The sequence below is a fragment of the Xiphias gladius genome, chromosome 5 (assembly GCF_016859285.1).
Source record: "Xiphias gladius isolate SHS-SW01 ecotype Sanya breed wild chromosome 5, ASM1685928v1, whole genome shotgun sequence".
Taxonomy (NCBI): Eukaryota; Metazoa; Chordata; class Actinopteri; order Istiophoriformes; family Xiphiidae; genus Xiphias; species Xiphias gladius.
This window is the reverse complement of record NC_053404.1, coordinates 11,876,420-11,903,287: the sequence shown is the minus strand read 5'-3', so window position 1 is coordinate 11,903,287 and position 26,868 is coordinate 11,876,420. Positions and strand designations below refer to the sequence as shown.

At 38.7% G+C, this 26,868-nt stretch overlaps 2 protein-coding genes across 6 annotated transcripts in view; one reads left to right on the top strand and one right to left on the bottom strand.

Annotated features, from left to right (window-relative positions):
- The window catches only part of rttn (rotatin), a 32,313-nt gene extending 25,488 nt beyond the window's left edge, over positions 1–6,825 (bottom strand). For 2 of the 5 annotated variants that reach the window (XM_040126541.1, XM_040126544.1), the window contains exons 1-11: positions 6,613–6,825; positions 6,079–6,266; positions 5,516–5,702; positions 5,279–5,377; positions 5,060–5,150; positions 4,643–4,757; positions 2,846–2,996; positions 2,272–2,440; positions 1,501–1,691; positions 1,155–1,270; positions 32–199 (exon numbers count right to left, since the gene is read on the bottom strand). In XM_040126541.1, coding sequence (XP_039982475.1) covers positions 32–199; positions 1,155–1,270; positions 1,501–1,691; positions 2,272–2,440; positions 2,846–2,996; positions 4,643–4,757; positions 5,060–5,150; positions 5,279–5,377; positions 5,516–5,702; positions 6,079–6,266; positions 6,613–6,697 — 1,560 coding nt within the window. In that variant the 5' untranslated portion in view covers positions 6,698–6,825. Of the gene's footprint in view, positions 1–31; positions 200–1,154; positions 1,271–1,500; positions 1,692–2,271; positions 2,441–2,845; positions 2,997–4,642; positions 4,758–5,059; positions 5,151–5,278; positions 5,378–5,515; positions 5,703–6,078; positions 6,267–6,612 lie in introns of those variants that run through there. The other 3 variants (XM_040126543.1, XM_040126542.1, XM_040126545.1) reach the window with 3 other exon arrangements.
- Positions 6,826–15,631: 8,806 nt separating this feature from the next.
- On the top strand, positions 15,632–22,540 carry LOC120790021 (suppressor of cytokine signaling 6). The gene is made up of 3 exons (XM_040127260.1): positions 15,632–16,037; positions 16,513–16,582; positions 17,801–22,540. Exon 3 carries the CDS (start codon positions 17,927–17,929, stop codon positions 19,535–19,537), a length of 1,611 nt encoding a protein of 536 aa, XP_039983194.1. The 5' UTR covers positions 15,632–16,037; positions 16,513–16,582; positions 17,801–17,926; the 3' UTR covers positions 19,538–22,540.
- Positions 22,541–26,868: the final 4,328 nt, after the last annotated feature.

The following is a 26,868-nucleotide window of genomic DNA, read 5'->3' as shown; positions in this document are numbered from 1 at the left end:
GAATTGGTCAAAGAGGCGCGCACACACACACCTTCTCGGAAGGGAGGATGGTCTGTAGGAGTTTAATGGTGAATATGGCAGTGCCCGTGTAGGCCATTCTGTGGTTAACCTGAGAGCTGTGGGGAATGTCTGATGGATAGCTCTGATGGTAGCTCAGGATATCCCCCAATAGTTCCATGAAGCCTTGCAGTTTCTCCTTCTAAAAGACACACAGACAGAAATGTAGACAAAAGAACACATGCACTCACATCAGGTGCGTGTTCACATTTTCACACACACACACACACACACACACACACACACACACACACACACACACACACACACACACACACACACACACACACACAGCCACTGGCTGGAAGTCAAGAGAAAATTGTTCGTTCCAGGGGTTATGAATTGAATGTAATCAGATTTCAGGGTTATTTTAGGACAAGATACAGATCCATCCTATCTCAGAATGAATAAATTGGGACAATCTATTCTCAGCCACTTTGTTCTGGGAGCAGAAATTGAACAGTATAAGATAAATACCAGCAGGGGGCAGTAGATGCCCTGTGCATTGCTGTGGCTGGCATGAACAGTTCTGCCCATTCCCATAGGAAAAACCCAAAGGTCTAGCACAGAAAAGCTGCTTTCCACATAAAGATGACAAAACAGCTCTCAGGTTGCAAGGCTCTGGGCATGTATTAAACAGCAGAGGGCCAGAGGGGCATGGGTTTGACAAGTGTATAAGTCCCCCTGCAGAGGAACATGCTCAAAACAGCCAGGGAGGATAACAAATTATTCTGCATGGTAAAAAAAAAAAAAAAAAAAACACATACAAGTTTAACACAATCCACTGTGTGGACTTTATCCACATAATAAATGAAGACATTTACTAACCCAGTAATTCTGTGATTAGATAAACCCCAGGGTACAGAAGAGAGGTGTACATCTGTGTGTGAGAGGCTCTTTGTAACCAGCAGAAAGCCTTTGCAACCTTGTATAATTCATTCAGCTCAATCACATGTCTACAGTTCTCCTTGACAGTTGAGTACCATATGCCTGTGTGTATTTACGAAATTGTCTGGTGGCCAACCCACTTCCCCTTTTCAGTGAAATGTATCCATTCATCTACTTAAGAAGCTGTCATGAGCTGTGTTATGACTTGCCAGCTCCATGCCCACCAAGCTGCGATCGTCCCAGACGAGCTCACAAACACTGTCCCCAAGCAGGAGGACAGCGTCGCACAGCAGCTCCAGAACACGATGGAATACATGCAAACCCTCTGAGAAACGAGAGAGAAAAGAGCAAGAGCATGGGAGATTTTTTTGACAAGATAAAATAATAGCTAATGGCACACCGTCAATGTAGGGAAACAGGTGTGGGGATATTTGCAATATCTCAAACAAAAAAGGAGGAGAAACAGACAGTGATCATTTAATTATACAGTATATTTTAGAAAAATCTTTCCTCCCATCCACATTTATTAAAAAAAAAAAATACAAAGACTCCTACCTGTCTTAAGAAGTGGTATAGCATGCTCCATGATAGCAACAGTAAACTGTGCCAAAGTGAGCTGCTGTAACTGCAGCTCCAGGACATCTTCTAAACCCAAGTCAGGAAGTTCCAAATGGGCCATATCTGCAGGTGATTGGGATGTCTGTCGGGGGTCCTGGACTGCTGCTCCAACTCTGTGCGAGCTGCTACTGGGATGAATCACAGACACGAGAGGGAAACGACCGTAAATTCATGATCTGTGCTTGGACCACTCAAATACAAAGAATGACGTATGAGCTGTACAGGGATGGATCATAAAAAACTGAATATGCCATTACAGGAATCAGAAGTCATTTTTCAACACTGCAGACTAGCCGCTAGAGGGCTTCTGGTATTATTCATATTTATAAAGAGGAATGAAATCCTCCACAGCCTTCCTCAGCCTTTTATCTTTTCGTGCGGGTTGCTGGTGTCACTAGCAATTTTGTCATTTTCAAAGCAACAAAAAATAAAAATAAAAAAAAAATCCTACTGTGCACAAATTTCCAAAAAGTATAAGACTATCTTTTTACTGACTGCAATGCTTAATCATATTAAAAGTTATTTCTTCAAGCAAGGGAGTCATACAGTTCTGACATAATATCACTTATGCCTCAGAAGTGAGATAGAAGCCAAACTGAATCTCTGCCCTCACTCAAAAGGATTACTAAGGACATGCAGAGAAAGTGATGATGTTTTTTTTTTTCATCATTTCATTTATTTTCTTCAGAATTGCCTATATGCACACACCTGTTGGAAGCTGCATCTCCATCTTGGCCATCTCCTCTGGCTCTCTGGCCCGTGCGTCCCACTACAGAGGGCCGGGAAGAGCACTCTCCCCCTGGGGAGGAGGCCTGGGAACGCTGGGTCTCCCGTACCTCCTGGGAGCAGGAAAAGGATGAGTTCTGGGACACTGGATCTAACAGAACAAAACAAAAACAAGAAGCAAATAGTTGCATGATAAAGCAGAGAGAAAATGAAACATGATGGTGTTCAAATATCCCCCTTGTGAGAAATTAGTCAGTAGGATTAGGTAGTTATTTGAATTATAAAAAAAATACTGCTGATGCATATATTAACTGTTTTATTTTTTAAAAATAAGTTTATGCTTGAAAAATGTAAAACAATTTGATTCAAAATGAGTGCCTTAGTGCAACCAGGTAATTTACTGTTACTTTATAAAATAAAAAACCAGCAGCACAGTATGTACCGAACAGGATAAGAATGCAAAAATAATTTATAGCCACTGAAAACCCCTGATATCAGCATTAAAAAATACTTGTTAAAATATCTGTACATCAGCCTAACTCATAAGGCATGCTACCTTGTTTTGTAGAGTAGAAGCTTGGATCTTGATGAAACCGCAGTCTCCTCCTTAGCCCTACACAAAGCTGCTGCAGACAGGACAGAGCCTGCAAGTGGAGGTAGCCCACCTCACCTTTACCTGAACCAACCCTCAGCAGGGACAGAAGGTTCTGAAACCAGGAGGGGATGTCAGAGGTGGTATATTACTGTGAAACAGGGGTATGGTAAGGTTTTTAAAGGCATAATTAATGACGAGTAATATGTAGTTCGGATATTGTTGTAATTGGGCTAGTTTAAAAACAGAAAAAAACAGAGTTCAAGCTGAGACAAACAATGCACAAAAACTATGTATAAATAGGACCTAAACTCAGACAGTGATATAAAAGTTGTAAAAAGTTCACGAAATTAGAAGGGCAGGTGGAATTGAATTATTGAAACAGCAATTTGTTCCAAATTCAGATCCTGCCCTCTGTAGTTAATGAATTCATGTCTCTAAATCCAAATATTTTAATTTAGCTTAATAGCTCTAGTAAATCAAAGGAGGGGCTAGTAAAGCCACAAGAAGATGAGTACTTTCCCATATTGATTTGTTTTTGATGATAAGACTGTTGGGTGACAGTAAGCTAATACTGCCCTGAGACCGATGTAATATAATGCACCACTTTATTTACAAGATAGTAATGTTCACAGTGGCTCATGGGGGCAAAATTATGTCTCCTCCAACATTCTGTCTATGCCAATGAAATGAAGATTCAGATAACAGATGCACGTAGTTGCTGACATTATACCTGTAAATACTGTACATGAAAAAGTACACACCACTTTTTACAGAGATGAGGAGAGAGCATATCTGTTGAATGCCCCCATGTATCACCTGGCCCCAAATGATTTCAGTTACAGTACACGCTAACTTGACACAAGCACACTGACCTTTTCATTTGCAACATAGGACAATTGAGATTGCTCCAAACCCAACAAGACCATTATGGGAACAGTTCAAACACCTCCATTTTTACAGAATCTCTGATATTCAAGAAGGCCTTAAGAGGAAAGAAGCAAAACGTTCCACGAAGGACTTTCACACCATACAAGAGGTATATCAGAACCAAACTCTATCCTCACAGCAATCTAGTGCCTGCTCAAGCACAGTGGGCCTCCAGAGGTCTCACATCCTCCTACAAGTTCAGGGACACAGAATTATAAATTGGTGCTTTGTTCAAGGGCACTATTTGACAGGTTATGTTGACAATGGCTAGAGTGTCCATCCCATAACTCCATTATGAGGTGGTCACACTAGCCCCTCAAAACAATGCAGTTCAGCTAACTGATGTGAATAAAAAAGAACACAAAATATTATGAACAACTGGAGAAAATGTCTTAGGCATTGCATCTGATAGTTAGAAGTTAGAATGACAAAAATAGCCTTTAATAAGCCTACAGCCTTTAAACTAAAATATGAGTATATGAGTAAGAAGGTGTACAGGTGTTCCTAACAAAGTGCTCACTGAATGTATTTGAGATCAGCGTAACCTTAGAGTTGACACCAAAACATTAAAAGAAAACCCACTGTATCTCAAGGTGATTAAAAAAAAAATGGCATCCATTCTGAAAATGACCTGTTATAGCCTAGGATCAAACCTGTGACTGCTAATACAGGGAACTGCATCCATTGTAGCACAATGTCTGTCTGGTAGAGTTTTAAGTTTGTTCTTTCCATTCACATTTTTTAAAAATACCAGTATAGATAAACATAAATGTTTGCATATTTACAATACTATCAGTGTTTTTCACTAAGATCATGGTAGTGTGATGGTACCTTTACAATACTTGGCCTCTGCAGGAAGATCTCAGGAGGAAAGTCCTGCATAATGACATCACACAGAAGATCACATGTGGTCCGCACCAAGTTTGGGTTGTTGCTCCTTAGAGAACTGTTTCAAAAGTATTAAAGATATATTTAATATTCAGTCATTTCACATCACTGTGCAATTCTGAAGTTGATTAAACCAAAAAGCTTAGTGAAAAGGAAAACAACTAAATGAAATCTTTCCTTTATGTAGGACAAGGCATCCAACCCAAATATATTTATAACTCAAAAAATTCTCATGTACGTAAGTTGACACAAAATATTTTGTCAGATTTCCTGAATGATATAATTATTTTATTAATTTTACACAGCATTTTAATTGGGCATATATTATAATATTAGTTATAGACATGTATTGTCTCTCACCTTTCATTGGATGAAAGTATGTGTCTGTCTGTGTTTGTCAAAGTCAGCCACGGAAACACAGAAAACCTTAGACATTTCACAGACTTATGCACTGTAAAACAAAATGAAGATTTTAAGGGAAAGAATGATACTTTTCCTTTGGTGAAAAATTGAGGCAAAATTCAAGACAAAACCCAGGACATTACAAAATTTGAGATTATGTTTTCAAAATACTGGTACCTGCTATCTTATGAGGAGGTACATCTGTATGGGCTGGTACACTCTTGTGAAAATAGCCCATTTTAGGAAAATCATCTTCAGGGGAAACAACTGTGGGGGCTCAAAGATGTATGTAAAGGTAAATTACAATCTACATCATCCTCTCCCACCTCTCTCCAACATAAGATTATGAACATTTAGTAATTTGCAGATGACAGACTCTAAACACAAACAAATTTTTGGTTTAACTTGCAACACCTGTTGGAGTATTATGCAGTCCATGAGTGTAGACTATTGTTTTAGTGGGCAGTAGATCAGGTAGCTGGAACAGCTGGTCGAGGGTTCCACTGATGACAGTTCGCAGTCTGGGCTCCACATTAGGAGACAGTTGGCTGAGGAAGTCCACCGCCCCAATGTCTCTCAGCATCTGGGCTGCACTAGGGTGCTTGAAAGACAAAATGACAAAGTAAGTAGTCATGAAATGGAAAATATAGTGTTCAGTGTGATGTTAGGTGTGGCACTGTAAAAGCACTCAGGATGTGTATTGGCATCAAAATGTCACTGGGCAGACTTCACTGCATTCATGCCCTGCTAATACTGTATTTATTAGAAAGTAAATGGTGTTTGTGGTTTGAGCACAGTTTAAAAAAACGTGTTGGTGCTATATGTTGGAAAAGGCAAAGATTAATCTTTTGTTTTTTGTTTGTTATCAGTCTATTTTACTTTGTTACACATTCATAGGATCAGCTGCCGAATATGCTGTTCCTCTCAGGCTACTGCCCTTTCAGAATTATCTCCTACTAAGACATATAGTTATCTACCTTTGATAAAGTTGTGAGCAACTCAAGGACCTCCGCTTGCATTGGCACCTCGGGGAAATTAAACCACTCCAGAAGATACACAAACAGCATCTTTTCTTGGACAATGTCAGAGACGGAAATCAGGGAATGGTCCAGTTTACATATGATGTTCTTCAATGCTCGAACTCTTATCTCCACCAAAGAGTGGCCTAAGGTTTGTAGAAAACAAATTGTTAAGTTGGGAGGAGAAAGTGTAGCAAAGTTAGCTAAGTTTTGTTTTTAACTAGCTAGTTAGCTAACGTTGAGTGAAAGTAGAATTAACCTGGGGTCCTTAGCTAACGTCAGCGACGTCAATTAGCTACAACTCTACATTATATGGTAACGTTATATATAACAAAAATCAGCTAGATAACAGATCAAATTAAAAACATACATTTAAAGAGAACGGCTATAGTTAGCTAGCATGCAGGCAGTTAATATCTTTTGTTGATAAATTCAGGTAATGTCAGCACCCTGGTCCTAAGCTACATTTCCTTAGCTACTAAGTTAGCCTACCTATTTTCTTTATAAGGGGAGATAACTCCATGTCCGGTGTATATTGCGTGTCCCTGTGTAGAAACCAGGTAAAAAAAAGCTTCATCAGCTATCAAGGCTTGTCAGTTTAGAAGGTGAGTCTCTGCCAGTGTCATGTCAACAACGTCTGCCCGGGTTTGTTTTCGACAACCGCGCCAGCGTCACTCCGCTTCCTGTAGTCGACCAGGGTGCGTTCATGAGGTACCACTGTGTAGCATAACCTGAATTGAGATTCTACAGAGTTACTAATGCGCTTCCAAATGCTGTTTACGTAGTGTAGATGAAGATACAATAATATAAACACATAAAAGAAAATGACTCATTAACTTAATTATATTTATAAACAGTTTTCATTTTCATAGAGATATGCTAACCAGCACTTTAAATTAAACAATGAAGGTCCAAAAAGACCACAAGTCATCTGTGCCCAATTGTCAGCTGCATATTGGTAATAAACAAATAAACAAACAAACACAACTGCCTCACTTTTCCCAAATACAAACTGCACTGACAAAGCTAAAAAGCAGTTACAAAACCACCCAAAAGGGATGTGATAGTTACAGCTGTCTGACAACTGGCATTCATCAATCCGCCTTTATATATATAAAACTTGTGTTATTTTGTTTACCCCACCAACAATGACACAAGCAGTCCCCAAACCTTTTCAGGGCAAGGGCCAAACATCTGTTTGTCAAGGACCCCCAACTACAGTGTGAACCGTAGATCACAGTTGGTAAGATTATGTCCAAAGATCTCTTTTTGGTGTTTCTTACAATTGTGTTTGGAATTTGACTCATACAATGTGCCTCATAGTGGTGCACCACTCTCATCTGATCTTTTGAAATGTTATGTAAACATGCTAAAGTGATTTTTCTCTCCAGTATCATTAGTGCATCAGGGCATGTTTCAAAATCATTGAAGGCATTTGCATTGCTGACATACTGAGCAGAGGTTTGACAACAGTCATATTATCCTGTCATTAAACTAATTTTCTCAAACATTGATCTTCTCAAAAATCAAAGTTGATGTGTATTGCCTTTTAACACAAGTGCAGGCGTAAATTCTTTCATACTCTGCGTGTAAATTAATCTAATTGCACGAAATCTCACACTTGAGCTGTGATGTGGATATGATCAGTCGACAGGGTGATTATTAACTAACTTAGCAAATGATACTTTGATATGATAATAATACGATCACACAGCTTTTGAGAGTTCCGGAGGAATTTCAGCCCATAATTAATTTGGCGGTGTACTGTATGTTCTATCACCTAGGAGTTTGAGGGAGTAGAAGGAAAATCATTGGTGGAAAGTAACTAAGTACATTTACTCAAGTACCATGCGTAAGTACAATTTCATGGTACTTGTACTTTACTTGAGTATTTCCATTTTATGCTACTTTATACTTCCACTCAACTACATTTCAGAGGGAAATATTATACTTTCTGCTCCACTACATTTATTTGACAGCTTTAGTTACTAGTTACTTTTAAGATGAAGATTATACACAATGGATAATATAACATGTTTTCAAAATACAGCACATTGCCTAAGATTAAACCACTGGTTTCCAAACTTTTTGGCTTCTGATGTCTTACAAAAAGCAGTGTGTAGTCAGGGTCACGTATCAGATGTCTGTGAGAAAATGATCCAATATCTCAACAAAATTAAAGATTAGAGAAAAAGTCAAAAAAACATCTGTGTATCAGAACTTTGTTTTTCCTTCTTTCCCATTAATCATCTCACGATCCCTTAGATTTAGTATCTTGTGTCCCTGTATATAAAACTGTATATAAAGTAGTTCAAATTAGTTCCACATCCACCAGCTACAACAGTAACATGCTGCTTACACACATGCTCTTTACACACACTGCTTACACACTGCTCAGATAATAATATATCAGTCAGAGGGACCAAACCAGTACTTTAACTTTAACACTTTAACTAAATTTTTCTGCCAATACTTATTTTAACTAAGGTATTTTACTTGAAATGGAGTATTTTTACATCGCTGTATTGGTACTTTTACTTAAGTAAAGGATCTGAATACTTCTTCTACCTCTGAGGAAAATTATAATTTGTATTTTCATAATATTTGGCTGTTTTACCTCAGCACATGTAGGAACATTTTACCAATATTCCACTCCAGTTTCTCCTTAAGTTAATTCAAATTTAGATACAACATTTTTTTTTACAGTCTTTGACAACATCACTTATATCTTTACTCTTTTTAGTAGTTCATTTATCATATTTAATGCATAGTGAGCCAAATATTGCAATCCAAGATGCTGTTTTTATATGGCTGCACCATTACACTAAATGGAAAATCATTTTAAACACACATCCCTTCAGTTGTGTATGACGTACAGTATTTGTTGTCTTTGAAAACCTTTGCATCTTGACCAGAATTTAAAATAAAGTTTTGTGGGTTGGAACAGAGGTTGTCTGCACAACATGAGTCATATTGAAGGACCTGCCAAAGGTTGCATTGACCTGTGGGGTAAAGAAATTTATTCCAATTCCCCCAGCCTCTCATACAGTATATAGGACTGAGTTTTATGAATGTTTTTGACATTCTACAATTAGAATACAGAGTGAATGCTCTGACATCCAGATTGTTGAGGTGGCCTTATTTACCTGGTGAAAAATACATCGCCCTAAGTCAGACCAGGAGTTCTCCAGCTGTTGAGTGTGCTCCAAATGGTCCAAATGGTACATCTCATCCTCTTTAACTGACAACCACTATGTGTCTTCATCTGTTAGCATCAGCTGCAGAAAAGAGGCTAACCTTTTTTTAAATAAATGAAAACATGGTTTAAGGTGTAGGTCATTAAGCCCTGTACATTTGTCCATCAGGTATACGGTATGTTTTTCATAGAGATGTCTTTTTAGATGTTTTTGTTCATTTTCCCTCATTTCCTAAAAACAAATTTCAATCATATTCCTTGTAAACATTTTTGTGACTCTCAGCTATATAAATAAATATTTAGCTCAAAGGAGGGAGGAAAGAGAACATCGCACAATACAGGTTCCACATAAAGATGGATAAAAATAATGAGACTTATAATAAAACTAATCATTATAATAATAGAGCTAATAATAAGACTATTAATAATAATTGTACTCAGACTAAATATAATAATAATAATGATAATAATAATAATTGTAGCAATGGGTGTTAAGCAGGATCATGGGGGCAGTAGGTGGTCTGTAGTCACTGATCCAGACTCTGCAGCTCCAGACGCAGAAATATCTGCAGAAAGTGACAGGAAGAGAGAGGAGCGAGACAAGAAAGCAGAAAAATACGGGAGAGAGATGAAGCCAAGTTAGTAACAAGCATTGATGGGATATGAATGTGTATGGATGGAGAGGGAGAGGAGGAGAGAGGATCACGATGTATCATGGGAAGTCCCCCGGCAGACTAGGCCTATAGCAGCATAACTAGAGGATGGTTCAAGACAAGCCTGAGCCAGCCCTAACTATAAGTTTTATCAAAATGGAAGGTTTTAAGCCTACTCTTAAATGTGGAGAGGGTGTCTGCCACCTGGACCCAAACTGGAAGAATGTTCCACAGTAGAGGAGCCTGATAACTGAAGGCTCTGCCTCCCATTCTACTTTTGGAGACTCTAGGAACCACAAGTAAGCCTGCATTCTGGGAGAGCAGTGTTCTAGTGGGATAATAGGGTACTATGAGCTCTTTAAGATATGATGTTGCCTGATTATTAAGGGCTTTGTAGGTGAGGAGGAGGATTTTAAATGATATTCTGGATTTTACAGGGAGCCAATATGATCTCTTTTCCTAGTTCCTCTCAGTATTCGTGCCGCAACATTCTGGATCAACTAGAGAGTATTTAGAGATTTGTTGGGACAGCCTGATAATAAGGAATTACAATAATCCAGCATAGAAGTAACAAAAGCATGGACTAGTTTTTCTGCATCTTTTTGAGAAAGGATGTGCCTGATTTTTTCAATGTTACATATGTGAAAAAGGCAGTCCTCGAAGTCTGTTTTATGTGGGAGTTAAAGGACATATCCGGATCAAAGATAACTCAGAGATTCCTAATGGTGGTACTGGAGGCCAGGGCAGTGCCATCTGGAGTAAGTATATCACTAGATAATTTGTTTCTGAGGTGTTGGGGGCCAAGCACAATTACTTCAGTTTTGTCTGAGTTTAAAAGCAGAAAGTTGCAGGTCATCCAGGTCTTTATGTCCTTAATGCATGCTTGACGTTTAGCTAACTGATCATGATTTCATCAGGTTTCATTGACAAGTACAATTGGGTATCATCTGCATAACAATGGAAGTTTATGGAGTGTGCCCTGATAATATTGCCTAAAGGAAGCCTGTATAAGGTGAATAGAACTTGTCCGAAGACAGAACCTTGTGGAACTCTGTGACTCAAATCTAAATTATTATTTAGAAAGTCACACAACTGATTGGCGACAGCTTTGTCAAGGATCTTAGAGAGAAAAGGAAGGTTAGATATGGGTCTATAGCTGGCTAAAACATCTGGATCAAGAGTAGGCTTTTTAAGAAGAGGTTTAATTTCAGCTAATTTAAAGGACTTTGTTACATAGCCTGTTAACAAGGACAGATTGATTATATTTAGCAAAGAAGTGCTAACTAAGGGTAAAACTTCCTTAAACAGCCTAGTTGGGATAGGGTCTAGAGACGGGTTGATGGTTTAGATGAAGACATTGTTGAAGTTATTTGGTGAAGGTCGATGGCAGAAGAACTGTGTGAATCTATATCAGGTTTTACAGCTGTTTCTAAGGTTCCTGTGTTTGAAGATAAATCGGTGCAGATTTAGGGCAGGAGGTGGTGAATTTTTTCTCTAATATTTCGAATTTTATCATTAAAGAAACTCATGACATCATCACTACTGAGAGCTATAGGAATACATGGATCAACGGAGCTATGACTCTCTGTCAGCCTGGCTGCAGTGCTGAAAAGAAACCGAGGGTAGTCTCTGGACTCCCACCACAGTTAAAATTAATTCTGGGTCATCATGTGCTTGACCATATTGGCCAACCTGGACAGAAGTCATGGAGCACTAAACTATTGATGTACACTTCATTTTGGAGATATTTGAATGAGGCTATGTGCAAGAGCTGTTAAAGTAATATAAATGTGTAGTTGTCACAGACAAGCTTAAAACATGGAGCCAAATCACAACAAATTAGAGTCTATACAAAAATTACTTTGGTGGAGAGGGTGGTTGAACCTTATATTTTACTTTTTAAAAAGGGAAGACCCTACCCAGCATTTTTAATATTTTCTTTGGACCCTTCCGTTGACTACTTAAAAATATATTACTGAGTTGGTGCAACTTGTTTCACCATTAAAAACTGAAATTAATTAAGAAATTAAGTTGGCGCATAGTAATTTAAATTTTAATGTATCAATAGCATAATAATTTTCACATGTGCCAATGCACACATTAGAAGATTTTTTTAGACTTACTGTTATGATGCAGACTAAGGTTAAGGGGGGATCAATTACTGGTAGAGATAACATTTAATCACTAATATTATCCATAAAAGATCCTCATGTATTGTTTGTTTCTCTTAGCTGACATATTTGTCCCATTAGCTATTGACTGTGGTAAATTAAGCCCAATCAAAGAATCTTTGTCCTCTGCATAATGCATAGGGGCAAAGCGCACCTTTACGACTACCGCATACCCCAAAACCATCATTTGTGACTATCTGTTTCTTCTTTTTTTAAATAAATCTTTTAAGGAAAAGCTCAAATTTAAATTTGTGGTGAGTAAAAATTAAAAAACCCTCCTGTGTTTTCCCAAAAAATAGTAACAGTACACTTACTACCCTTTAGCCAAAAGGAAAAATACGTAACTCTCCCCATTTTCTAACCCCCTCTCCCCCCCTGATATTTTTTGTACAGTCCCTTAAAGAACTTTTGTGGGACTTGAATGTAAGTAGAAATGTGAGGAAGCTGAATTAATATAAGCCATGTATCACCAAATGTTTCACAAGAGCTACTGGAGACTGCGAAAATATTGGTTGTTACCCTTATGGCTTTTCATGCATAAAACAAGGTCAAATCAGCTCATTAATCATATCATTATTGTAATTGTCCAAAATTCAGATCCCCATATGGTGACAAAATGCAAGGAGCTACTACCAGAATTAATAATGTGAAATCAAGGATGATGTTATAACAGACTCAAATAAAAGGAGCGAGCATAGCCTAGTTATTCATTGTTTTAACCAGGCAGCCATTTGGACTGAATTCAAGTCTCTATAGCTGAGTGATTACATTGTATATATACACAACTGGTGTAACAGTAATTAATGCATCTTTGAAGACCTCTTACCTCAGGAGGGGAAAAATGATATGAAGGACTGATTTAGCCATTGGTCACTCCTTAATTTTTAAACAATGCAAACAAGACATCTGCTGAAATCACAATGAGTCACCGAAAGAATGAGGCAGAGAGGTGCACATCATCCTTAGCATACATGATCAGACTGTATTTTGAGGCTAACCCTTCCTATGTTATTCCACAGTCAATCCTGAAACAAAACCCAAATAATCCCACTGGCCCTGTCACTGTTTGACATGCCTGATGTACCCGTCTTCCGCTCCGCTGCAAGTGTTGAGGATATCAGGGTGGGCACTGAGGGGCCCCAGGACAATCCCCCATTGGCAAAGGAGTCGAGTCAAGGGACTGAGTCAAACTGAGGCAAAGGCAGACATATTGTGCAAATAATTTATGGCTGAGGCAGCATTCATTTGAAATTAAGATGAAACACGGGGAGCTTTTTCTCATGTAGAGGTATCTCATTAAACAGTGTGGCCTGCTCAATGTGTACCATATTCCATCTTGACTTAAGATTCAGTGTTTTGAGTTGTGCTTATACATAAATTAGAATTATTTTGGAATTATTGATCTTGAGACACACAGATATATTCCAGAGGCCCTCATAGGTTGTGCTCTGTGGTGTTTGAAAAAATCATGCAGATACTCAATTCCTTTAAAACTAGTTGAGCAAGATTTCATTTGCACAAAAACTAAACAGCCTGCTGTTATTAACTGTTTGATCTATTTATCCTGTCATAACAAAACAGACTGGGTCATGCCCACAGCTGAATACTTACTTGTTTTTACTGTCTGGCAACAAATATCATCTTGACTAAAGTTTGTTCGACAGGTCTAATTTAGCTTGTAGAAAAACTGCATCCTTGCTTCCCAATGTCCTTGGTGGTATATCTAAGAGCTGCCACCCCTCCTTCCTTGCCCTCCATCCACCCTTCCCTCGTGTTCCAACACATCAAGTGAAGGCAGCCTGATCAACCCTAATAGGGCCTGGTAATTAGAGTCTTTGCATAGAGCCCGTCTGCACACAGCTGCCGTAAGCAGGTTGGGGAAGACCTGCCATACACTTGACAGTGTGGAAAAAACAATGTAATGTTCAATATATGGACCAAATTAGCCTTGCAATGGTAAACACAATCTACTTTAAAACAATACAGACACTAATTAAGCAACCAATGGATCATTTCAGAGTTCAAGTTTTAGTTGCTGTATCAAATACTTGAAAATACATGGAGAGCCAAATTTATTTTTCTGGAATACAAATTAGAAAGACCTTCCTGCATAAAGGCTAAGCACAGCTGGCAATTAAGGGAAAAAGGTGTAATGATTGATATTTCTACAGTTATCAGGGTCATACTCTATAGGCTATTTAAACTATATGATGTAAATAACAAGAAAACAAGTTAAAAATAAACAAATTAAAAAGAAAGCCCTGTTTTTTTTTTTTGCCATAACCAAAGCCTGCAAATAAAAAATTGTTTCAATCAGTTTTAATTTTGACATATATTTATGTATCTTCAAATGCACATGTTTTATATTGCCCATACAAACATTGTCAGTGCAATCAACCACCATGTACAGAAATTGGTTGAACTAAAAAACCTAATATTTGAAATCAATTAGATGAGCACAAGCTTCAGTGTCACATTTCTCTAGAAGAAACAATCAAGACAAGGCAATTCGGATGAGAGACTGGACTACATATTATTGATTTAGGACAATTAAGGAAAAAAAACTCTGTTTTTAGACATTTCAACTGTGTCACACAAAATCTTCCCATGCTATGGTCTTATGAAAAGTCCAAATAACCATACTCAACAGGTACTCTTAACTTTCTGCAACCACTCCCCCATTGCAAGTTTTGCAATTTCTCTTATTCAGTCATTTTTCTTTTCCAGTCTTCTTTCTGTGGTGCTACATATTCCTTTTCCATTTCTAATAACAACACTTCTTCTAATGTTGATGAAAAAATTCTCAAAGTGGTGGCATCATGTTTAATTTAACTTGTTCTAAATTTCCTTTAGAGTGACCTGCTGTAAGTGTGTTCGATTCTAGCTCACAGGTAGTCAGTGATACATCTTTACTATTTCTTTTTTGTATCTAAACAAAAGTATAAAGCATTTATATGGCTGGATTCAGAACCCCCGTTTGTCTGAATGTAGATTTCTGACTAGAATGACACAATTATCAATACAGTAATTGTGTTGGTCATTGCATTAGGCCATGTGTCTTTATGTCAAATTTATTTCTTTAGTTTCAAAACTCACTTTTTTTCAGGAGATGTTCACAGAGTGTGAAAGGTTTTTGCAACACCTTGCTCCATGCCTGGGAGCTGCCCAGCACAACCACATCCTTCTACTTTGGGCAACTGACCAGCCCAATTAGAGCAGTTAAAGTAAAATACTTTGCTCCAAAGCATTCAGTGGTGGTTGGTTAAATCACTGCCCCAGAATTTTGTGCTTTGTGTAATCTGATCACAAAGTCTCTAAAATGAATTTCCACCCACACATGTCCAAATGATAAATGATACAAATTGACATATAAAAACATGTAACAGATTAGGTCTGGGGTTTTTTTTTGTTTGTTTGATTAAGTTAAACTATACAAATGCTTTCCTTTTAAGTGTCAGGGTTGCGTCTGTCTGTCTCTGGGATGTAGAACTTGCTGTAGCTGCTTTGAGTCTGATTCGCTGCATCTGAATCTGCTCCCACAATTCAACAGGCAACAAAGGAAGAAAGGAAGAGGCCGTAAGCTTCAAAGTGTTAGCCAACCCAGGCAGAATGAGGACATCTTATTGTGTCATTCTAGTCGGCAATATAAACCCGCACGTTTAGAGAAGTACCGAATCCAGCCACATAAACGCATTATGCTTTAGTTTGGGCTTAGAAGCTGACTAGGGGGAAGGTAACGATAATGTTTTCGACAGCAAACGCTAACAAAACTAGCTGATTGGCTTAGGTAGTAAGCTAACATTAGCCAACAGTCGTTAAGGAGCGAACCTTTCATGAACATACTGCACAAGAAAGATGCCAACACGCCTGGGTTATTTTTCCTAGTAAGACAAGCAGGTAAGAGACAATATAATGTACACAATTAAAAAAAATCATAGATTACAAATCTATTGTGAAAGTAAAAATGCTAACAAACTAACTGGTTGTTAGCTGTTTCATGTTAGCATACAAGCAAGCCAACGATTGCTAAATTGGATAAAATCAGACAGCTAAATCAGACAACCTCGTTTCGTTTATTATCTTACTTAATAATTTGTACCAATTAAATGGTGGTTGGAGCATTCAGTTTATCCATATTGTAATTAAAGGCGTACGATAACAAGCGTGGCTAAGCTAAAGGCATGCTGTTGTGTCCGTAGGCCTTGCCTGTTCAGGGCAGACCTTGCTAACGCTGGTTTAATTATGACAAGCCGTTTGTTTTAAGTGGTTATATAGGTGCATGTTATGTATTTTTCTCTTACAAAATCACGTCTGAATCAAAAAGTGTAGAACTTTTCAAATAAGCTGTCTTTTTTTTTTTTTTTTTCAATAGCATCAGATGAAAAGAGGTGGAAGTGGAACTTGACCCATCCAACTGAGTCACCATTTTCCTGCACATAATGGTGAGTAATCAGATTGCAACTGTCTTGATTATAAGCAGCTTTATTTAAGTGTTTCAAATGGCACATGACTCTATATACCGTTTTAGTCTTGTTTGCCAGAACTGTCATAGCTTTTTGAAAGATGAAAAGGCAATGATTATCATTTATGTAATAAAATGACTTTAATACAGTGTGGTGAGAGTATTTGGACAGTGACACATTTCTGTTGTTTGGCACTACAGCCTAGAACACCCCATTTAAGTTGTACTGTTCAAAGGTGTTCACATCTCTACTTGGGGAGCAGTGTAGGAAATGTTGCCCTTTTTATAGATGGTCCATAATAAACAATGCAGTAGGGCAGTGATCCTGACCACGGCCAAAACAGTGGCAGCAGAACAGGCCTGGGACAGAACATCTACAGTGAAAATACTAAGCAGCTGTTGATGTCATCAACAGCTGCACAGGTCATAGACACAAGGAGTCAATGATTACAAAATACTTGCCACCAGATATTAAACACAATAATTTTATTTATTTTTGTGTAATTGGTCCAATTAAATCTGGCCCCCTAAAAGTGTCTATTGTGTATTAGAGGGCCATATTTCCTACATGGTTAAGTCAGTATAGATGTAAAGTCCATCTAATTAAACCTGAAAGTCATCACTTTTTATTTAAATCTGCTGTGCTGGGATTGCAGAGTTTAGAGATGAAATGATTAGTTGATCAACAGAAAAAGCTGTTTTAATAAACGATTAATCGTTTTAGTCAGTTTCAAGCAAAAATTTCCAAGGTCCATCTTCTTAGTTGTGAGGGTGGGCTGCTTTTCTTTGTCTTAGGTAAACTGATAACTTGATGATAAACTGTCTGAATGTTCTTGATTGTCAAAAAAATAGACATTTGATAACATTACATTTGTCTTTACGGAAATTATAATAGATTTTTTTCATTTTCTTATATTTTTTAGACATTTTACAGACAAAATGATTATTAACTATTTGAGAAACTATTTTCATTATTAATCCATACTAAAAATAATCACTAGTTGCAACCCTAACTTGAGTCTGTATGCTGTGATTTGTATGTTATTTTTTTGAATTTTGCATTATGTTGTTAATGGGCATAAATCTGTAATATGAGCATAATGCATACAACCCTGTTCTTTCAATGAAGTGAGTATTTTTATGACTAAACTTAAAATATCTATCATCTTCTGTGTGTTGTATGTTTGTCTCTCTGAAGGGTTTAATGGCTCAAGTGTATGCATGACTTGTGTCGTGTGGCCTGATGGGAGGAAACTGTGGATAGTGCTTTCATCAGGATACCAGGAGAGCCATCCCATGACGCCAATTTGGAGGGCCTGTCAGAATGAAGAAGATAAGCCTTAAGACCATCCGCAAGTCCCTCAGCATAAAGGGCAAAGAGGAGGGTGACTTTGTCATGCTCCAGCAGCCCACAGTGACTACAGAGTTTTCTAAGGATGAGTCACTTTTTGGGGGCTGCTACACCAAAGAGCTCTCTGGCTGTGACCTTGGTGGAGAAGAGGACAAAGTGGGCCAGAATAAGGGCCGCTCAAAGAGTGAGAGCTTGATGGGATCACTAAAGAGGAGGCTGTCTGCCAAGCAGAAGGCAAAAGTGAAAGGTAGCACCTCAGCCATAGGCTCAGTGGATGATGAAGACACCTTCTCATCCTCTTCTGTACCCATCAGCTTCAACGAGGTGAAAGCCCAGAGACCCCTTAGATCTGCATCTCTACGAAGTCACCATTATAGCCCCTCACCGTGGCCTCTGCGATCAGTCAACTCTGATGATTCGTGTATTAAGATGGAGGTAAAAGTTAAAGCCATGGTTCACTCACCTAGCCCCAGCCCCAGCTTAAATGGTGTCCGAAAAGAATTTCACGATTTCCAGATGGAAGGGCTCTTTCAGGACCAGGCAGAATCCTTGAAGAATCTCCAACAGCCGCAAAATGGTGAGCTGCATTTAAATATTGATGAAAATGATGTGCCTGTTGTGCTGGGGTTGACGCCCCAGGACTACATCCAGTACACAATGCCTTTAGATGAGGGAATGTACCCGGAAGGGTCCCACTCTTTCTGCCTGGACAGCTCTTCTCCTATGGAGGTAGTGACTGAGGCAGACAGTGGGTCACTGCACACAGACCAGGGGCAAGAGGAACATGAACTGGTTAGTGGGATGCCTCCGGATCTCTTCATGGAAACCTCAGTTAATAGTCTTCTCATCGGTTCTGCAAGTGTGATGCTCCAAACCTCCAGAGTAGAGGTCCCGCCTCCCCTCTCTCCACTCCTGCCACCCATGACAAGTAATGGACATATCCCCAGGACTTTTTCGGGGTTCAGCTCCTCAGACAGCCATGTAGCTGAGAGAGTAAGACATCACCTCAACTTTGACCCAAATTCTGCTCCTGGGGTCAGTCGGGTATACGACTCAGTCCAGAGCAGCGGACCAATGGTCGTGACCAGCCTGACAGAGGAGCTGAAGAAGCTGGCGAGGCAGGGCTGGTACTGGGGCCCAATCACACGCTGGGAGGCAGAGGAAAAGCTGATCAACTTGGCTGATGGCTCATTCCTGGTCCGAGACAGCTCAGACGACAGGTACCTGCTCAGCCTGAGTTTCAGGTCACAGGGCAAAACCCTCCACACCCGCATCGAACACTCCAATGGACGCTTCAGCTTCTACGAGCAGCCCGATGTGGAGGGACACACGTCCATTGTTGACTTAATTGAACACTCTATCAAAGACTCAGAGAATGGAGCTTTTTGCTATTCCAGGTCTCGCTTACCAGGGTCTGCAACCTACCCTGTCAGACTAACCAACCCAGTATCTCGGTTTATGCAAGTGCGGTCCCTGCAGTACCTTTGTCGCTTTGTCATTAGACAGTACACAAGAATAGACCTGATCCAGAAACTGCCCTTACCTAACAAGATGAAAGATTATCTGCAGGAGAAGCACTACTGAGGACACAGACAGGACAGTGGTAGCAATTTGCACTTTTGTGTTCAGTTAAGAGATTTAAACAAGGTTTACAGGCAACCACAGTTTTGAGATGTATGCTTCTGGTGGCTCTTGATTTGTCTCCAGGTGACTCTGTCACTGTTTAGTCCTCCATTCCACTGTTGTGGGTTTTTTTGCTGGTTTTAGAAGGCTCTACTTCCAGAAACATAGGTCAGCACATAATCTATTGCAAAAATATAGCCGAGGTTTACAGCCAAGTTATCTTAGTTGCATACATTAAGTGCAGGCATGCATTGTGATGTTTTGTTAAGTGTAACATCCAGCTGTGCAAGCAGAGCAAATTTTCATAAATTTGCCGTCTGCATTGAACTTGGGCCCATAAGAATAGTAAGATTTCTCTCTCAATTTGAAATATCATTGAATTTTTATCCACTAAATTGTACATTTGGGAGATGATTTCAAGGATGGAATAGTATTGCTACGATGAGATTTTTAAATCAGATTTTGCTTTCTGCAGACTGACCAATTTTGATCATCTTTTGCTTCTTAGCTTGTGCGAAGTTACCCTCGTTTTGTCAGCATGACCAGACTGCAAATTAGAACACCATTCTGCTTTCATAATATGCAATTACTCAAATTTCAAGGCTTGGCATTATCGTATAACAAGTGATAATGGCCAACTTAATTCTTTTTTTTGATAACCTGAAGAAAAACCTCAGTTTTGCTCAAAATTGCATTCATCGCATAACCAGATTTTTGCTACTACTTTTCCAGTGGATACAGTTTCTTAAAAGTATAAGGTATTGTCTCTGTCATTGTATGTTCCACCTTACATATTACAAATGGCCTGTTGGTCAAAGAAAAGTTCAAATGCTAATCACATTACCATATCAATAAAAAATGTAAAAATCCCTTTCAGGTTCACACAGGTTTACCGGATCCACAACATTAACATTTGTTCCAAAATATGTTCAGAGTATGCCAGTCTGTGAGACGTTTTAAACAGTTGGTCAGAGAAGTAGCTTTAAATTGTATGGCTGCATGTTGCCATTATAAAATGTCCAAGCCTAAAGGTACTGATGATGCTGGATTTTCATGTCATGCTGTTTGTAGAAACAGCATCAAGTTGATGTATAGACCTTTTCAAAATATGATAACACTAAAAGTTAAATCTTTCTTCATTAGGAATGTTACAAAAACTGCGCTGCAGCTCAGGCCTAACAACTTTGTCACTGTCTGTAATGCTTGTATCTGCATGTAGTAAAGACTTTAAGACTGCCAATTAAGGGCATTATAGAGTTACTCTAAATGAGTGAAGATGTCAGAGTAAAAGGGTGTAAGATTTTTGGCCTTGTTTAAGTGCAACTCTGAGTAAAAGGCTGTTTAATGCACAATTGCATTTACCTTAGGCAGTTTATATATAAAGAATCACCCTACAACTGAAAACAGATCTCTAGTCAATTGACCTGCATCTGTATGTAGGGATGGCTGTTTCTTAATCTCTTAATGCCAGCAATAAGATGGACCCAGATCAAAGGAATCCCAAAGATGGTGTGATTTTTAGGTAAATGGATTTGGGAAAGCCAGGATTAAGTCCTCCTCACCATCTTGGAGTGACGCCAGGTTTTCAGCAAATGACAAAAATTCCATCACAGCTGCATGGCATCATTAGTGTTACATGGGTTTCATGGACATAAAAAGAAGTATACAGTTTTTGCCATTGCTTTTTCACATCGTCCCCAGTCCATACAGAGCTGAACTACCCACAGATTGTCTCGCTACTGGGCTGTTCGTGCCAGAGTAACGGGAAGAGCACACAGTATGCTACGCAAGTGCTTTATATGGATACTTTGACAGGGAATAGTTTTTTTCACATGAATGAGCATCTTTTTTGACATCAGTGTCCTTAAAACAATTTGGAAAATGGTCTCTTAGACAACTTTGGTATATTGTTAGCGCATAGTTCTAGTTTTAGTTCGCTAGAAATGTTGGTGTCTGAGGAAGTTACCATGAATCTAGCACAGCAGAAATTAGGAACTTTGAATGGTGTTGCATGTTTAAAGACTTAGTATTTTAAAGCTTTGAGTTGTATAGGAATGAAGGATCTAGGATGTGTGTTTGGTTGTCTAAAAGGATGTTTTTTTTCTGTCACAAACATTGGCTGGACATTCTGTGTACAAGAAATTTATTTTTCTTTCTAGAATCCTTTAGAGACTTTTTTTTTTTTGTGACTTTTGCCATCTGGGGGATGGGGCTGTACAAAAGGAATGTACAATCGTTTGAGGTATCCATTTTATCTATCCGCAGACCAGTTTCAGAAAGCATGAGAATCACAAAAACTAAATTGGACACATTTTTGCACTTGAAAATCCCCCATGACATGCTTGGATAATTTTCTGCCTAGAGTTGTCCTTCAGATGGCATTTTTAAAAAAAGAAATTAAGTCACACATTAGTCCTCATGTGGTCATATAAATGTTTATATTAAATCAAGATTTTTTGTTTTGTTTTGTTTTTCATGTCTGTGGGATATAAAGGGTAAGGCACCAGCATCATATCTAAGCCTCTGCTAATGCTCATGGGCTGTCAAGGAATGGGATCATGGCAAGAGTGTGGATGTAAATGAATTTGATGACTTCTTTTGGTTGTGTGTGTGTGTGTGTATGTGTTTCATTTGAAATGTGAAAGTAAAACGTTAGTCTTTTATAATATAATGTTGTTTTAATTGTATTTCCAGTTTAATTTGCAATTTGTCATCTAAGTTTGACAAGCAGGAACCAGTTTCATGTGATGTTGCTGCTGTGATTTTTTTTTTCTTTTTTTTTTTTTTCTTTCTCTCCTTAAATACTTTATGATTAAGCATTATTGCCTTCAATGTTCGACTCCAGAGGTTGATGCTTGTTAATAACAGCTGTTTAGCACTTAACAAGCTCCAACAATTTTTTTGTGCGTGATGGTGATTGTTTACAACGTTATGTTGTGACTTTTTGTTGGGTTTTTTTTTTTTTTTTTTTTTTTTTTTACCCTCTCTCATGAACATCTTGGTACAATTTTTGAAAACTTTTATTTCATTTTAATGTGTTAGACACATTTGTGCTGCTTATGGATATGATTGCCTTTCTTGTATTTAATAATGGGGAAATAGAATGTCACCAGTGGAGATGTATGTACACATAATGACTGGTTATCATCTTGGGAGAGCAAAGCAGATTTGCAATTTGTCAACAACTGTGGTCAGTTAAAAGAGCATTAGTAGCAATTAGAAAACCCTCTGTAGAATTACCAGTTCACTCCAGTTTACATTGGTTGTCAAATGTCAACTTTCCAAAGTAGATGATCTTTTTGTATTTTCTTTTGGGGGAAAAAAAATCAACAGTGATTTATTGCACATTTTGGATACAGTTGAAGAGTTTTTTTGTATCTGCCAATTATAAATTATAAATAAAAACCTATATTCTAAAAAAAAAATTTTTAATCTAAATTGACATTGTGTACACTCTCATATCGCGCACATTTAACTCATTGCTGCATACAGAGTTCGACTCGTACTATACCTCGGAACCAGTGATGCACTTGACAAGATACTGATCTTGCTTGCAGTCATGTTAATAGATCAAATCATGGAGATCTTAAGGAGGTTGTTTCCACAGTGGCAACAAATTGGCAGCTATTCCCAGAGCTCTGGTTGCCTAATTTACAGAGACAGTCTGGGAGGTCTTTAAATACAACTGAGTGAAGCAGAGACTCTGGGGAAAGATTAGCAGCAATGTTATCATCCTTGCTTTAACTCTGAAGGGACACTGAGTTGGTTCTTGTGTTGTAGAGGAGGAGGGGAAAATGGGGGGTGGGGTAATGGTGTCAGGTTTGGGCTTGGATCTGCTGAAACATGGTCCGCATAATGATGAGGAGATAGGCTTTGTTAACTGCTGTGTTTGACAGGCCTCTCCAGGCATCTGAGGTGAAGATACACAACTGTTTACTCTCTCTGCCCAGTTCAGGATGATTTATTCATAGCACACGCTGGTGGTCACATGTCATATCGAGATGCTTCCATCAGAAAAGGACTCATCTCTGCCTTCCACTGTTATTTATTCCTTTTTTTTTAATTTGCAACTTTTCAAACTATTTATATTAGGAATTTAACAGGAGAGGTGTTACTTTGCTGGGAGAGTACAACGTGACGTGACATGGCATTTCAGCGGTTTTGGATTTGTCTGCAAATGTTGTGATATTCAACCTGCTCACTTAGCCAGCTCATACCCAGGATGTTGCCTACTTAGGGTGCTTCACTTGAGTGTGGTTGTTTTTGAAGGGAAGCTGTCGCTTGACAAACTGTCAAATCTGTTGCTGTTTCAGCAAACATTGAAACGATAGATGTAAAACAAATCTTGACATAGCAATGGAAATTTAATGGAAATTTAACAATTTATATTTTGTTTGTTTTAGCCATAGGAAAACCAAAGTGTAAAAACAAGTTGTGGATTTCAGCAAGGTTCTGTGCCTGGCCAAGAAACAGTCCAGAACCTGTAAAACCACAACATTTAAACTTCGTTTTTTGTGTGAATTAAGCTAATGAGCTTTAGAGGTGCTGGTATGTGGATTTTATTACCTTTAGTCAGAGCTATGGCAAACTGTTTCTTTGTGCTAACCTAAGCTGACCAGCTACTGGCCATAGCTTAATTTTTACCGTACAAACATGAAAGTGGCGTCGATCTGATCTTCTCACTGTCTGCTAGAAAGCCAATAAGTGCATTTCCCAAAATGTCAAACTGTTTCTTTAAACCTGCAATAACACATTTTTTTGGCATTTTAACATTGACATATTACCACCTTTTAAGTTGGAAGTGAACTTGTTAGCTAACAGTTGCTTATTTACACATCCAGAACACAGATCAACATTAGCATTTCTTTGAAGTCCTGTTTTTGGCCCCCCGGCTAATGTAAGTCCAACTGCCTTAACCAAAACCAATAACTTTTTATAGCTAGATTGGTGAGAGTGAACCAAAATTGAAAACAAAAGCTAAACAATGAGCTTAAAATCCTTATAAAGCTCCATACAGCCCAGGGGAGCTGCAGATTTCTGTAATGATTCTCTGTAGGTTCGTCACTACACCTGAACCCTTTCACACTGTCACATTGTCATTTGATAGATTGTTAGAAGTATAGATTACAGATTATAGATTACTTTAAATCCTTGTTACTGGAGATGTCTGGCCTGCTTGTCGCCTATTGTTAGTCCTCATATTAAAAACAGTTTGGGAGTAATAGCAGATTCCATTCCTGCCTTTTTTTGATTTTTGTTGGGACTGCATTTGATTTCAAGTTGCCCCATGCACTGTGCCTGTGAATTTCAAGTCCAAAACATGAACAATCAAAGACAGCGAATGCACTATTGTGACAGTACATGACAACACAAAAGTGCTCATTTGTGAGCAAATTTCTTGTTAGTGTGGTTCTTAGTTTGAAACTGTTTTCCCTGGAGAATCAATCCATCACGTTTGCTATCTCAGATTGATGATCCATTCCTGCCATCTGGTGCACTGCGTGGTGCACCCATTTTTCACCTGCAAACAGGGATGATGTTGACAGCTTGAATTAGCCAGCAAACATATATATATATATTTTGCTTTAAATTGTCATGCCAGGAAAACATTGGTGGGCCTAGCTGGTAATGATAAAGCTGAGGTAACCTGCTGGGAACAGATGTCTTTCAGACCAGAGTGAAAGGTTCAGCTCAATTAATACTTGTGATCAAATGCCAGCAGAGCCATGGACCACCGAGACCCTCTCCTTCTCCATCTATCATACATTAGATACCTCTGAACCCTAATTAGCCCTGTTAGAGAAGGGACTGCCTTAATCATTACCAGGTCTCCACTGAAACAGCAGCTCATCATGGTATTCATTGTGATCATTCTTCACAGTTTCCTATGTATTCGTGGAGAGTATGTTTTTTGAAGTTCAGCTCAGTAGCTACCACTTTGTGTGTTTCAGACTGTTGTGTAGCATGCCTCTCGATCAAATCACCTTTCATCACGGTCTTCTTCCAAAAGGAAAGCAAACATAGAATTTAGCAAACAAAGTACATCTAAATGTGAAGAAAGAGTTAGGCTATCAGCTTCAGTTACTCTTTCTGAGAAGAGCAAGTAATCCAAGATTCTTGAGAAGTGAGCATGGTAAATGACCAGAAAAATGGCTGATCCAGATGGCCTCAGCTCCAGGGTGTCAGCAAAGAAAAAGCTGGCCAGTTTGATATTTGATTGGAAATATGTAAAGAAAATTATTCCTCTTGTGAGGGTCATTCATGCTTCACATTTTACATGATTAATATACGATTTTATTTTAAATGTTACATTGTTCGTTGTGATAATATATGATGGCAGGAGGAAATGTAAATTAGCTATGTGAACTACTTATAAACTCTTTCAAACTCTTTCAGAAAGACATCTTTATAATTACAAATGGCATAGGCACACAGGCTGTGAATAATAATAATATGCAGGACATATGTGTGTGCTTGTGCAGTGTGCATAGCTTCCAGTACAGACTGAAAGCCAAGGGGAGTCGTAAGACAGTCATAATTATGTTATTAAAAAGAGTGACATCTGGAACTCGGGGGCCATGGAGTAGCATTGAGTACCCACCTCCTTCCCTCCTTTGCCCCCTGTGACATTTACAATCCACTCTCATCCCCCAACAATCTGCTCATCCCTCAAGCGGGAGCGAGGTGTGTGTGGATGTGGCGTGGTGGTGGGAAGATGGGGAGGGTGAACAGGTGGCGGCCACCATGCAATGGATGGGGAATGTTTTGGATGGGAAACTTGCCTCCATTCCTCATGGAGTACCTTGGTGTCTGCCCTTCACCAGTGGTCCAAGAGGCACAGCGAGGACTGGAGAGATGAAATGAGAACAGGTGGTGGTTTGTCATTTAACGAGGAATGGAGTTCCTCTGTAGATCTGCCAATTGAGCGGTATGGACTACGCCTTCACAACAGGATCCCTACCCTACTGCTCACAGGTCTCAATGGGTCTCACATTGTATCCAAAACAACAGAGCTTTGCAGACAAAGCTCAACACATCACACTTTATAATTCTGGTTTAAATGATTCTGGCAGTTTGCAGTGCAGTAAATGGAAGATTTATCTAAGACAAAAAGTGCACTGCCAGAGGAAAATGAAAAATGAGCAATTAATGACATACCTGACTCCAATCTGTTTTTGGTCGAGGGCCAAGCTGCCATCATTTTGTACTTTGATTGAATTGTAGTCACACTTTGAACTGCCACTGTTCCACAAGTGCTCCCTCAACTGAGATGTTGCATGGCAAGAAACAGC

Bases quoted from the DNA above. Each gene is read 5' to 3' on its own strand.
- LOC120790021 (XM_040127260.1), top strand. From the start codon at position 17,927: ATGAAGAAGATAAGCCTTAAGACCATCCGCAAGTCCCTCAGCATAAAG.